This window comes from Lipotes vexillifer, unplaced genomic scaffold, assembly GCF_000442215.2.
Source record: "Lipotes vexillifer unplaced genomic scaffold, Lipotes_vexillifer_v1.1 scaffold1699, whole genome shotgun sequence".
NCBI classification, from domain to species: Eukaryota; Metazoa; Chordata; class Mammalia; order Artiodactyla; family Lipotidae; genus Lipotes; species Lipotes vexillifer.
Genome location: NW_006796961.1, coordinates 1681984 through 1694072, shown reverse-complemented (window position 1 = coordinate 1694072; position 12089 = coordinate 1681984). Strand labels below are relative to the sequence as shown.

Below are 12089 nucleotides of genomic sequence, written 5' to 3'. Positions count from 1 at the left end.
CCTAAACCAATATTTACTGAATTTACTGAATCAACTAGGGCTCTAATCCCAAAGAACAACCCAGCCCTGCCCTGAGGGACGTTTTGGCCTCGGGAGAGGCGCAGGTCAATTCTTGCCCCAGCCTGGAGGAGGGGGACAATTTTCTCAGTCCGCTTGCCATTGGCAGTCAGTCCTGGCTCCGTCCATTCATGAAAAACAGGTACCTAAGGCCTCTCTTGCCGAATACTGGGGCCGCCAGGGTTTCGGGAAGGGTCAGCTGGCGCCAAACTCCACTTCAGGAGTTGGGATCCCTAAAGTAGCGGACTGGATTCCCACCTCAGCCGGCTCCGCTAGAAAGGAAACCGGTTTGAGGGACACGTGCGGAAAGCCGCCGCCTTCGCATGCGCAGTGGTCTTCCCTCGCGCATCGTGAGGGCCTAGAACTACAAATCCCATCTTGCCGTGCGCCCGCGTCACCGCGTTTACGGTCTCTGGCTGAGACTCGAATCTCAGGGGTTGGAGAGCTCCCCAGAGTTGGGCGTTGAGCAGAAGGAAGAATGAGGCTGAGGGGCTGGGACGGGAGCTGGGGGTTTCGGGAGAGGATGCGAACCGTAGTTTTCTGCTCACGGTTGGGGGTTGCCTCAGACAAGGGTCAGGTGGGGAGCGAATTGGAGATGCAGGAGAGAATTTGTTAATGCTCACCCCCTACTTTTAATATGTCTAGTGTCCAACGGCCCCGAGCAGGCCTCGGGGGAGAGAGGAGTTAGGGCGGAATAATGTGACCCCTGCTGCCTGTATAGTCCACAGTATTGGCCCTCGTGTGATCACAGATCTTTCTTCCTCTCCCCTGATGGTGAATTTCAATACTGAATCGAAAATCAAAAAAAAAATTTTTCCCCCGTATTTATTATGCACCTGTCAGTGTACAAATGGTATTCTCACAACAGCGCTGTGCACGGCAAACTTACTTCAACTAGAAGCGCTCAGTGCAAAAAAGAAACTCAAAGAACTGATGCCCAACCGTGAATATGAGATGGGAGACAAACACCTCTCAGTTTACAACAGCCTCCCTGCCTGAGCATCTCATCACACTGCACCTTCCAATCAAGGTATTTCTCAAACACGGTCCCCAAACACAAGCCAATTGCTTCACCTAGAGAAGCAATAACAGCCACTTTGTCAGAGTTAACGATGGCTGTATGAACATTGCCCTTTAGAACTTCACTCTACAAGGAGTTTCACTATTTTATCCCTACTTTATAGATGAAGAACCTGAACCACAGAAAGGCTAAATGACTTGCCCAAGATCACACAGCAAACAGACACCAGAATAGTTTGAAGCTGGGACTGTGTGACTCACCAAAACCTGAATTTGATTCTCCTCCCTCTTCAGACTTTCCCCAGGTCAGGGCAGGCGAGCTCAGTGAAAGGAGGTGCTGGGACGCCATCAGCTCCCTCGGCCTCCTGATACTCCAGAATAGAGGCTGAGCTGCTGCAGGGGCGACCTACTTCTCCCACTTATGTTTCTTTTTAAAGATCCAGAGGCTGTGGGTGGCTTTGAGGGAGGAGGAGGTAGAGTTGGCTCCATTGGCTTCCTATGTCCTCTCCCCCACACTACATCCCCGAGGTTAAAGTCACACTTGGGCCAGCTCGGCATCCTGAAAGTAGGAGGGAGACCATTGAGGTGATGTGGAAAATAAACCAGACAAGCCTTACAGTGTGTTAGCAGGAAGTGAGGGGGGACATGTTGCCTGTTCCAAAGGCTGTTTGCTCACTCTTCAAGCCGGGCGTGGTTTCAGCTCAGGATCTTTGCACCTGCTGTTACTTTAGCCTGAACACTCTTCCAAGGACCATCTTCACTGCCTGCCCCACCTCCTTCGGGACTTGGAACAAATGGTGTGGCCATTCCCGACCAACTTAAAGTTGCCATCTCTCCCACTCTCATCACAGTCCCCCTTTCATGCTTTTTTCCCCCACCACAGCATGTATAACCATGTGGTGTTCTGTATTTTGTTTCGTGTCTGTTTCCCCCAACGAGAATGTTCGCTCCACTAGGACAGGGAGTTTGATGTTTTCGTGCTCAGTATTTGGAATGCCCCACGCTCCACAGGCTGAATCTGGCAGTGTGAGGCTGGGTAGGTGCTACCTCAGCCCTCCTCCCGCTGCCTCTACGGGTGGTGGAGGGCCAAGCACATGGTTACCACCTGATGCTCAGAGTCATGATGCTCCCCTGTTGTAAGAGGGTTGGGAGCCTGGCCCTAGGATGGGCAGGAGTGCCGAGCTGCTCAGCATTCGTGCCTGGGAAGGCCTGGGAGATGGGCCCACAGCTGGGGGGGCCTAGATGTTGCTCCAGGTCTAATAGGTTTGAAAAGGGGTCAGGAGGCAAGGGCATCTTAAAACATTTGTGGGCTCCAGGGAAAGCAGGCAGCCAGGCAGCCTGCAGCTCCAGCAGGATGAGCAATGAGGCCAGGAAGACACAGAAGTACCAGGAGTACTAGAGGGGCACTAGGGGCATCAGGTTTCCTTTAGGATACCTTGTCCCCTGATATATCAACTGTCATGTTCTGCAAGGTGGGACAAACAAGCCCCTTCCCTGGAAGGGCTACAGGTAGCTGGCAGGACAGAGCAGCCCCACGGGAATCCAGATCCTAGCCCTCTTTACTTCCTCCACTGCCAACACCCCATCACCTCCCCTTGCCTGATCATGGCCTGGCCTCCTCCATCTCCTAGGTTCTGCCCAGACCCCTTCAGCCAGAGGGATCCTGTTAAGACATACCGAATAAAACACATCATGTTGCTCCTTACCTCACAACCCCCCCAAAGGTTTCTCACCCAAATTCTCACCCTAGCACACAAGGCTCTGCATATAATCCACCCATGCTCCTCACTCAGCCAGCTCCAGTCATAGGGGCCTCCTCAAAGCTGCCCATAAGGGCCAGGCACTCTCCCTGTCTTTATGCTGGCTGTTCACTACCCCTGGGACAGGCTTTCTCACCTCCCTCAGGACTCTGGTCAGATGTGTCAACTAAAATAGAGCCTCCTTGCAGCCTCTATCCTGTCCTTCTTTGCAGTCACCTCCCAGAATGGCTTCCCCCTTTCATCTGTGTCTGTTTCCTCCACAATGGCAGGGAGCATGCATGGTCTGTTCTGTTCACTGCAGCAGCCACAGGGCTCAGAAAAACCCAGGCACACCAGAGGTGCTCAGTGTCTTCTGATTTGAACAAACTGACAGCTTTGGCCCAGCCCAGATGGGACTGTGAAGAGACACTGAACAAGAACACCCAACAGTGGGTGAGACCTGAGGAGAGTTCAGGCCTACAGGAGGTGATGCACCCTTGTTCTCCCCCCACACCATCCCAAATCCCTCCCTCACTGGGCCAGATCCGGGCTTTGGTGGGTGCAGTGCCAGCCATGAGGGGAGGGCTTAGGTTGGAGAACAGCAAAGAAGGCAAACCAAGCACACAGCTCCAGCACTAGGTCAAGTTCTTTACTTCCCAGAAGTGATGGCTAAAGGGAGGGAGGAGAGGATGAGAAGAGGAAGAGACAGAAAGAGCCAGAGAGAGGGAGGAACTGGGAAGACAGGGGACAGTAAACCACTGTTCTATGAAGTCTCAGGAGGCAAGTGCTCAAGGTAAAAAAGAGTCCTGGAGAATCGTCCGCAGCTGCGGCAGCTGCGGGAAGCATCTCGGTTTCCTTCTGTATATAAGTCCTTGGGGGAAAAAGGCTGCCGCGCTGCCGCTGCATTAAATAGTTATGTACATCGCAGAGTCCCAGGCCGTGGGCAGGCAGGGAGGGGGGTCATTTCACCAGGGGCCGAGTTTTATCATCATCGCCGCACTGGTGGGCTTTGTACTTTTTCACCTCTGCCATGTACTTGGCCCATGCATCACCTTTACTTGTTAATACCTGTTGGGGGGAGGGGAGGGACACACGGGGGTTGGGAAGGAGATGCCAAGGAGGCCAGGAACCAGGGTCAGGACTGTCCTGAGACAGCTGACCCACCCACAGAGTCACCGCAAAGGTCTTGGGTGTGAGGTAAAGATATGGAGAATCAAGTTATCTGGGAACTTTGTTGAAAGCCCTCCTCCCCCACCCAGTACACCCATCCAAGGGCTAGATACTGAGGAGGGAGGGACAGGGCACCTGGGCCAGGAACTGAGGCTGGAAGGAAGAGGCAACGTGGGCGGCCCCCCACACCCAGCCTGCTCACCTCATCCTCCGTCTTCTGCTTCTTGGCTACTATTCCCGTCTTGAGGGCTAGTTTGTTCCCGCCTCTGCGCTTGCCCACCTGGGTGAGGGGACAGAAGACTGCAACGGTTACAGGAGCCGGGGCCCGCCCTTGGCGGCGCTGAGGCCCACTACACCTTCCTAGCCCGGCCCGGTGGCCCGTCCCGACGCCGCGCCCAGCTCCACCAGCCGGCCGACCTGCGCAGCAATCAGAGAGGAGCACACGCGACTCAGCGCCTGCCCTGGGCCCATGATGCCCAGGCAGTCCTGGGCCCCCGGGGCTGCCCTCCCAGGGAGAGAAAAGAATTCCCACATCGGTGGGGACGAGCACTGTCCTCACCCTCCCCTAGTAGAAACCACACAGGCAGCAACAGCTCCCTTTATTGAGCACTTACTGTATGCTAAGCCCTGTGCCAAGTGCTTTGGATATACTATCTCCTTCCACTTTCACAGTCACCTTACGATGAAGGTTACCATCCCCATTGTAAAGATGAGGAAACATCTCTGAAAAGGAGAAGCCTGTACCATGGATCATGCCAACAGCAAACAGTGGAGCTGGATTCAAAGTCAGGTGTGTCTAGGCCACAGAGCAGCATTCTTAACCACCAAGCGACACTGTCCCCCTACACATAACCGGGCCTGGCCTCTTTGAGGGTGCTCCTGCAAATGGCCCCTTGATGAACAAATGAAACAGGCAGCGACAACTACTACTATTCTCACTCACAGAGGGGCACTTGGCCTCCACCCAGTTCTCACACCAGCCCAGGTCCTGCCACTTCCCCTTCCTCAAACATAAGTCTTACTCTGAACTTTCATCCTGGTCCTCTGTTTTCTCCCACAGACTTGAGGGTTTCTTGTGCCCCAGGGGCTGCAACAGGCTTTACAGACATCCCATCCCTATCCCTAAGCCAGGCATTAAGTGACCTGCGCTGCTGGGACTACTCTCACACTCATTTTTGACGGATGAAGAAACTTGACCCCCAGTTCGTTACTCTCACACCACACTTTTTTCTCCATACCACAGGAACTTGCTCTCAACACCAGAGACAAAGCAAGCTCAGAGTTGACAATCAATGTAGGTACCATTTCTGTGGCCTAGAGTTTCTCAATCACAAATACTAGTGACATTTTGAACTGGATCATTTTTGTTCGGGAGGGGGAGACAGTTGTTCTGCGCATTGTAGGATGTTGAGCACCATTCCTGCCCTCTACTCATAAATGTCAATAGCACTCCCTCCCCCAGTTCTGACAACCAAAATATCTCCAGACTTTGGCAAATGTGGGGATGATGTGAGGGGAATCGTCCCCAGTTGAGAACCACTGGTTTAGCCCTTCCTATAAGAAAAGCCCAGTGCTAATCACATCAGAAGATGCGATGATGCCCATTTTTACAAGCAGGGAAAATGAGGTTAGACCAGATCAGACGCCCCAGGAAAGCAGAGATGCCTGTCATAATCAACACAGCATACCCATCACCTAGCACACTGCCCAGCACAAGGTAAGGTGCTCAATAAATGGACACTGGACGAATGAGACTCAGGGAACTCAAGCAAATCTCCTAGGGTCACACAGTAAGCAGTCTGAGTCTCTCATCCACACAGCTCAGAGTCCAGACTTGACTATGCCCCCCATCCCCATAGTGGGAGATGGTCCCAGTATCCAAAGTTCGGGATTCCACTCAAACAGGAATCCTGGTATCCTGGTTTCCCCATCCTCGGAGCGCTGTTTCCAATGGAATTTCCCCCAGCTCCCAGTTCTTGCGGGCATACTGCGGGGGTCCCCACCTCCGCCCCCAGACCTCTCTCGTCGAGAATCCAGTTTCCGAATCCTCAGCGGGTGACCCGGACGGCTCCCTCATCGGGGTCGGAGGGTGGACCTGGATCCCGCTCCCCTTTCTCGAGCCCGATTCCCCCTGCCAAGGAAGGCCCTGGCGCCCGCCCCCACCCCCGCGGCTCCTTACGAAGCTGAGCGTGGGGCCCGGGCCGCCCTTCCTCTTCGGATCCCCGGGACCCGCGGCGGCGGCGGTGGCCGGCTGGTCGGGTCGCTGCGGGCCCGGGGGCGGCTCTTCCTGCCGCTGCCGCTGCTCCTCCTCCATCTTCCGCTTGAACAGCTCCAGGAAGCTGCCGTCGTTGGCGAACAAGTTCACGCCGCCCGACACCGGGCTCGAACCCGCGCCCGACACTTCATCATCCCCGCTCTCGGGCGACGTCCCGGGCCCGGACTCAGCCCATCGGCTCCCGCCGCCGCCGCCGCCCGCGGGGCCCGGCGCCTCCCGGCCCGGAGGTTCCGCCCGTCTCCCTCGGGCAGCCATTTTGTCGCCAGGTACCTCGCAAAGGATTCCGGGAAGGCCGCTCCGGGCCCGCGCTTGGCGCCAGACTTGCCTCGTCCCGGGCAATGCATGCCGGGAAGACCGGTCTGGCCCTCAGGCATCCGCAGTGGAGGCGGGGCATGAGGGGCGGGGTGAATGAGGAGTAAGGTTTGACGCTACGCACCGGCGGGCAGTCGCCCCGCCCCGCCCCGCCCCGCCCCCGCCCCGCGGATCGTTATAGCCCTGCTAGACTCCCGCAGACTTTACGCAGGGATGGTCTCTTCCGGAATGAGGCTATTGTCTGCGCCTGGGGCTGTAGCGGGCTCTCGGAGTGAGGTTCCCGCTTGGGACTTGGGGGCGTATTAGCTTTTCGGGGCTAGAATCCACTTCTGGCACCAGGGATAATCTCAGTGAAGGTGGGACCTCGCCTGAGGCTGTGTGCTCAGCTGACACCTCGGAAGCTGGGTCCCTAACTAGGACTAACTAGAGAGCATATCTAGCCTGGGCCCCCAGAATAGAAATGGGGGTGTCTCTGGATTGGGTACCTGTCTCTGGGACAGCTTTTATTTGGGAATAGAGACACAGCTGACTCCAAGGAGCTGGGGTCCCCATTTGAAAGTCAGGGTATTATTTTATGTGCTAGAGTACTCATGAAACCGCGGATATTTCTAGGCTGGAGTCTCCATCTAAGAGTGTCCGCTAAGGGCCTGGGACCCAGCCTGTATTCCTGCCCAGGGCAGAGTTTCAGAGAACTGGCTGAACTGGAGTTTCCCCTCGGACAGAGAGCAAACTGGAAGGAGGTTTTCGGGAACAGGGTCCCTTCTACGACAAGGAGCGCAGCTGCAAGTGTTGTCCCTGCCCTGTCCTGTCCTGCATGGGGGCTCAGGGCTCACTGGACAAGGATCTGCGGACCTCGCCCACAGATTAGTTGGCCTCCAGCCAACTAATCGGTTCGTTTATGATTGGTTTGCGTCAGGAGCCCGGTGGTTCCCAGCCAATTGAATAACAGAAGAGACGGGCCTGAGGCGGTGTTGGGACCCAGGTTGGAGAATAGAGGGGGAATGATCGACATGAAGTTGAGCCTATGGAGTCAGGTCAGGGTGGACCTCGGATCTAACTTCTTGAAAAAGGTATGCAGCGGGTGTTTGGCCGGTTGCTAAGGAGAGGTTGGCGGCTACCGGGACCTGAGAGTGATTGGTAAAAGTAAGAAAAGATGTAGCCAATGAAAGGAGCGCTGCAAGACTTAGGGGCCAATCAGTAAAGGGGAGTAACTCGGGATGTATCAACATGTTAATTAGGAAGGGGGAGTCCTTGAAGAAAATATAGACAAGAGGCTGACAAGCTGAACCTTGGAAGGGGAAGACGTTGGAAATATGGCTTCTATTAGCTCCTAAAAGTTAGGCCATGAGAAAATTGGTTCAATCTTCTAGCCTTGATGGGGTTGTGATAGGAAATTTCCCCGTAGGTGCTTTGCATGGTGCGCTCCGCTTGATCACGTGAGCCGTTTCCAAGATGGCGGCAGGGGTGGCCGGGTGGGGGGTTGAGGCAGAGGAGTTCGAGGATGCCCCTGATGTGGAGCCGCTGGAGCCCACGCTTAGCAACATTATCGAGCAGCGCAGCCTTAAGTGGATCTTCGTCGGGGGCAAGGGTGGTGTTGGAAAGACCACCTGCAGGTAAGGAGGCTGCGGTGGTGGCCGGGAAAACGGGTGGGATGTACCACAGGGCGAAGGGGAGGCCAAGGACCGGGTCTTCCACCATCAGCCGGGCAGGAGGGCTGGGCTGGGGCCTTCCGGATTGTACTCTTCGGAAGTTATCTGGAGCAAATGGAAGCTACCTCCTGAATGCAGGCCTGTTCAAGGGCTGAACCACATTGGATCCAGCGCACGGGAGCCTGGAGAGCGTTTAGATGTCCCAATCAGCTAGACTGTACCAGAGTGAGCCCAGAGTAGGGGGAGGGGCACCGGGGCGAACTATCCTAGTCTGGTGAACCTTGCCATTCTATGCCCACGTGGGGGTGGGGGTGGAAGGCGGGAGAGAGGGCACATGATCAGACTACCCATTCAGCTGGGAAGAGGGGGAGGGGTCCCCGGGGCAAATTACCCTGGACAAGTGGACTGAACTATCGAATTTAGCAGGAGATGCAAAGGACCCCTTAGCTTAGAGTTGAGGGAGGGGACACAGGGTCAAGTTGGCTGGATAGCTGGACCATGTTACTTTGTGCCAGCAAGGAAGCAGGCCTTAGGCGGGACGGACACATTCAGCTGAACCTTACCACTATACAGCCAGCTGGAGGGCTCAGTAGGTGAGGTCTGATAGTGTCCCTCTGCGGGGATTGAGGCTTGATCCCACAGTCATCCGCACTCTTCTCTCAAGGCCCTTGCTGATTCAGGTCCCCTGCTCCTGGGACTCTTCTCCCCATGCAGACCTAAGGAGCAGAGCCTAACCCTTCACTTCCCACCTTTTGGCCTTTCCCTTGCCCAGCTGCAGCTTAGCAGTCCAGCTATCCAAGGGGCGGGAGAGTGTTCTGATCATCTCCACTGACCCAGCCCACAATATCTCGGATGCATTTGACCAGAAGTTCTCCAAGGTGCCTACCAAGGTCAAAGGCTATGACAACCTCTTCGCCATGGTGAGTGCAGCAGGGCTCAGCCCCGCCCCCCCGCCCCAACTCTGGCAAAGTCACCTTCAGGCCTTTCCTGGGAACACCCACCATCAGCTACCGTGTCCTGCCCATTCTCCATCCTCTGTCTCTCCACTTTCACTCCTTCTTCAGCATACCCACAGGGGAACGAGTGAGGAACGTTTGTGGAGCAGAAAGGAAGCCAGAGTGACTGGAGCTTAGTGAGCAAGGGAAGGGAGGGAGACATCAATCAGGACCACATGGTGTAGGACCTTGCAGCCCACTGAGATCAGTTTAGCTTTGTTTCCAAGTTAATGGGAAGCTGTTTGTTTTAAGCAGAGTAATGTCATGGCCAAATCCATTTTCCAGAAAGTTCCCTGTAGCTCTCATGCAGAAATTGGATTGTAAGTCAAGGATGGAAACAAGGAGACTGGGACAGTGACCAGGCTAGGAATGATGGCAGCCCAAAATTGGGAGGAGGGGTGAGAAGTGGTCAAATTTGGGATGTATTTTGGAAGTAAAGCAATTTAACTGCTTGTTTGTAATGGGTGAGAGAAAAAAATGAATTAAGCATAAGTACATGTCTTAGTTAGCTCCCTGGGCAGCTGAGGTGGGGAAGACTGGGAGAGGAGCAGGTTTAGAAGACCAAAAGTCAGGAATTTTATTTGGCCACAGTGAGACCAAGGTGCCCACTGGTCATCCAAGTGGAGACATCAGGACAGCAGCTTAGTTATGTGAAGCTAGAGCTCAGAGGAGGTTGGCGTTGATTTGAGAGTCATTGTCCCAAGGGTAGTATTTAAAGCTGTGTGAGTGGAGGAGCATGTGAAAGAATAGAGAGGCCCAGAAACAAGCCCGGGGGCACATCAGCATTTAGGGTCCAGCAGAGGAGGAGGAAGAACCATTGAAAGAGGCCGAGAAGGAGCCACAGGTGAGGTGGGAGGAAAGCCAGAGAGTGTGGGCTCCTAAGCTCCAGGAGGACAAAGGGACTAGGGCAGAAAGGTTGTCGGCTCTAGCAGGCACATCAGTTTTAAGCAGATCACCCTGGGAATGGGGTCAGAAGCCTGCCTGGAATGGGTGAGCTGAGGTGGACACAGTGATCACCATGATGGGAGCAGAGAAATGAGCATAGCCATCCCTGGAGGGGGAAGGGAATGAGGGTTAAGGAAGGCTTTTCTGAGGAAGGAGATGCTAGAGCATGTTTGTTTGCTGCTGCACATGCTTTAGGGAATTCCCTGGTGGTCCAGTGGTTAGGACCCTGGGCTCTCACTGCCAAGAGCCCAGGTTCAACCCCTGGTCAGGGAACTTAAGATCTCACAAGCTGCGCGGTGCAGCCGGGGGCGGCGGGGGGAAGCTTCAACTGGGAGGGACAAGTGATATTGCAGGAAGGAGTAAGGATGCTGGCTGAGGACGGGCCTCAGGCAGGCGTGAGCTCGCTCCAGCGCACAGACCCAGGACTTGGGCTCTGCCAGGACCAGGGGCTTAGAAGGAATGTGGGGGGACTGGGGCGTTTCCTGGGAGGAAATGAGGGTGTTGGCAGCCAGTGGCTTCACTTTCTCACTGAGGCACAGGCGAGGCACAGGCCTCAACAGAGGGTGAGGGGCACACGGGCCAGAAGGGGTTTGAGGAGGGAGAAGATGTGGCATTAACATTCCCATGGGTGGATTTTCTGGCTCGTCGAGTGCCTGTTGGAGATTTGTGATCAGGAATGGGGAGCAAGGTTGAGTTCTTCGTCTGGGATGTTCCCCTGATGTTCACCTCGGTGTAGCCATGCCAGCGAGCTGTGAATAAACAGGATGGGGCTTTTGCCAACCACAGAGGGAGAAGGGAGTGTTTGCAGAGGCATCTTGTGGAGACTGGGCTGGATAAGAGGGCCGCCCAAGAGGGACACTGACGGTGAACAAGCGGGCAGAGGTGCGGGGATGAGGTGGCCCAGGAAGGTCTAGAATAACAGGAAGTGAGAAGGCTGGGGTCAGAGAGTGGCCTGGTGACTAGGAACAACTGATCAAGGGTGTGACTGTGGGGGGGTGATGTGTGGACAAGCTCCCTGCAGGGAAATGACCTCTGAGGCCAGGGAGTGGAGGGCTTCGCCACCGGAGACATGAAGTCAAGTAGAAGAGGTGACACAGGCGGGAGATAGAGAGGCAATGAGTGCAGGATGGGCCAGGGACCCCAGGCTTGGTCATCCCCTTCATGGAATCTGCATCCACGTTGAGGACTTACTCTGTGCCAGACACTTCCAGGCACTGGGGACACAGCAGTGAACAAGACAGAAAACCCCCTGCCCTTGTGGGGCCAGCATTCTGGTTGGGGAGACAAGTGAAAAACATGCTAAGTAAACCATGTGAGGAGAGGCCAGATGTTAAGAAGAAAGGAAGGCAGGGCAGAGGGGCCTAGGGCTGCACTGTTAGATTGGGCGGTCAGGGATGACTCATGTTAGAGGAATGATCTGGAAGAGGTCACAGGCCCGGGTCGGGGAACAGTCCGTGAGAAGGCACTGCAACGCACTCTGGCTTCCCTCTGGGACACTAAGCACAGTTGGCGATTTTCCATGTGCTTGTGAAAGACGTTAACAATCTGTGCCACCACCCGAGACCTTAAGCGCCTAAGGGAAGGGCCAGGGCACCTCAGAGGTCTCCCCAGCTGTGACCTGGTGAAGGACTGTGCTCAGGGCACCCTACAGGCTCCCTCGGGCTCCGTGCCCAGGTGGGAAGGCTCCAGCAACAGCAGCCTGAGTCTTGACCCTCTCGGCCCCCAGGAGATTGACCCCAGCCTGGGTGTGGCAGAGCTGCCGGACGAGTTCTTTGAGGAGGACAACATGCTGAGCATGGGCAAGAAGATGATGCAGGAAGCCATGAGCGCCTTCCCAGGCATCGATGAGGCCATGAGCTATGCAGAGGTCATGAGGTCAGGCCCGGCAGGGACTCTGGGTGCCCGATGCTGCCTGGGGCTAGGGTGG

At 55.4% G+C, this 12089-nt stretch overlaps 2 protein-coding genes and 1 non-coding gene across 3 annotated transcripts in view; 2 read left to right on the top strand and 1 right to left on the bottom strand.

Moving 5' to 3' along the window:
• Nucleotides 1-3444: 3444 nt before the first annotated feature.
• On the bottom strand, nucleotides 3445-6568 carry TRIR (telomerase RNA component interacting RNase). Its single transcript, XM_007469103.1, has 3 exons — nucleotides 6166-6568; nucleotides 4189-4266; nucleotides 3445-3884 (listed from the first exon to the last, which is right to left on the bottom strand). The coding sequence occupies exons 1-3, from the start codon at nucleotides 6514-6516 to the stop codon at nucleotides 3777-3779; spliced, it is 537 nt and encodes a 178-aa protein (XP_007469165.1). The 5' UTR covers nucleotides 6517-6568; the 3' UTR covers nucleotides 3445-3776.
• A 1449-nt stretch (nucleotides 6569-8017) lies between these two features.
• Nucleotides 8018-12089, top strand: part of GET3 (guided entry of tail-anchored proteins factor 3, ATPase) — a 6492-nt gene continuing 2420 nt past the window's right edge. Inside the window, exons 1-3 of the mRNA XM_007469102.1 lie at nucleotides 8018-8186; nucleotides 8995-9142; nucleotides 11889-12037. Of these exons, the coding sequence (XP_007469164.1) occupies nucleotides 8026-8186; nucleotides 8995-9142; nucleotides 11889-12037 (458 nt within the window). The 5' untranslated portion in view covers nucleotides 8018-8025. The remainder of the gene's footprint in view (nucleotides 8187-8994; nucleotides 9143-11888; nucleotides 12038-12089) is intronic.
• Nucleotides 10363-10435, top strand: TRNAE-CUC (transfer RNA glutamic acid (anticodon CUC)). The gene has a single exon. It is a non-coding gene; the product is annotated as a tRNA-Glu (tRNA).

What these genes read in the sequence shown, in the direction of transcription:
- TRIR (XM_007469103.1), bottom strand. Translation starts at nt 6,516, where the DNA reads ATGGCTGCCCGAGGGAGACGGGCGGAACCTCCGGGCCGGGAGGCGCCG. An exon ending in CGGGCCCCACGCTCAGCTTC is followed by an intron (nt 4,267 to 6,165) that starts GTAAGGAGCCGC and finishes CCCCTCACCCAG; the next exon opens with GTGGGCAAGCGCAGAGGCGG. An exon ending in AGCAGAAGACGGAGGATGAG is followed by an intron (nt 3,885 to 4,188) that starts GTGAGCAGGCTG and finishes TCCCCCCAACAG; the next exon opens with GTATTAACAAGTAAAGGTGA.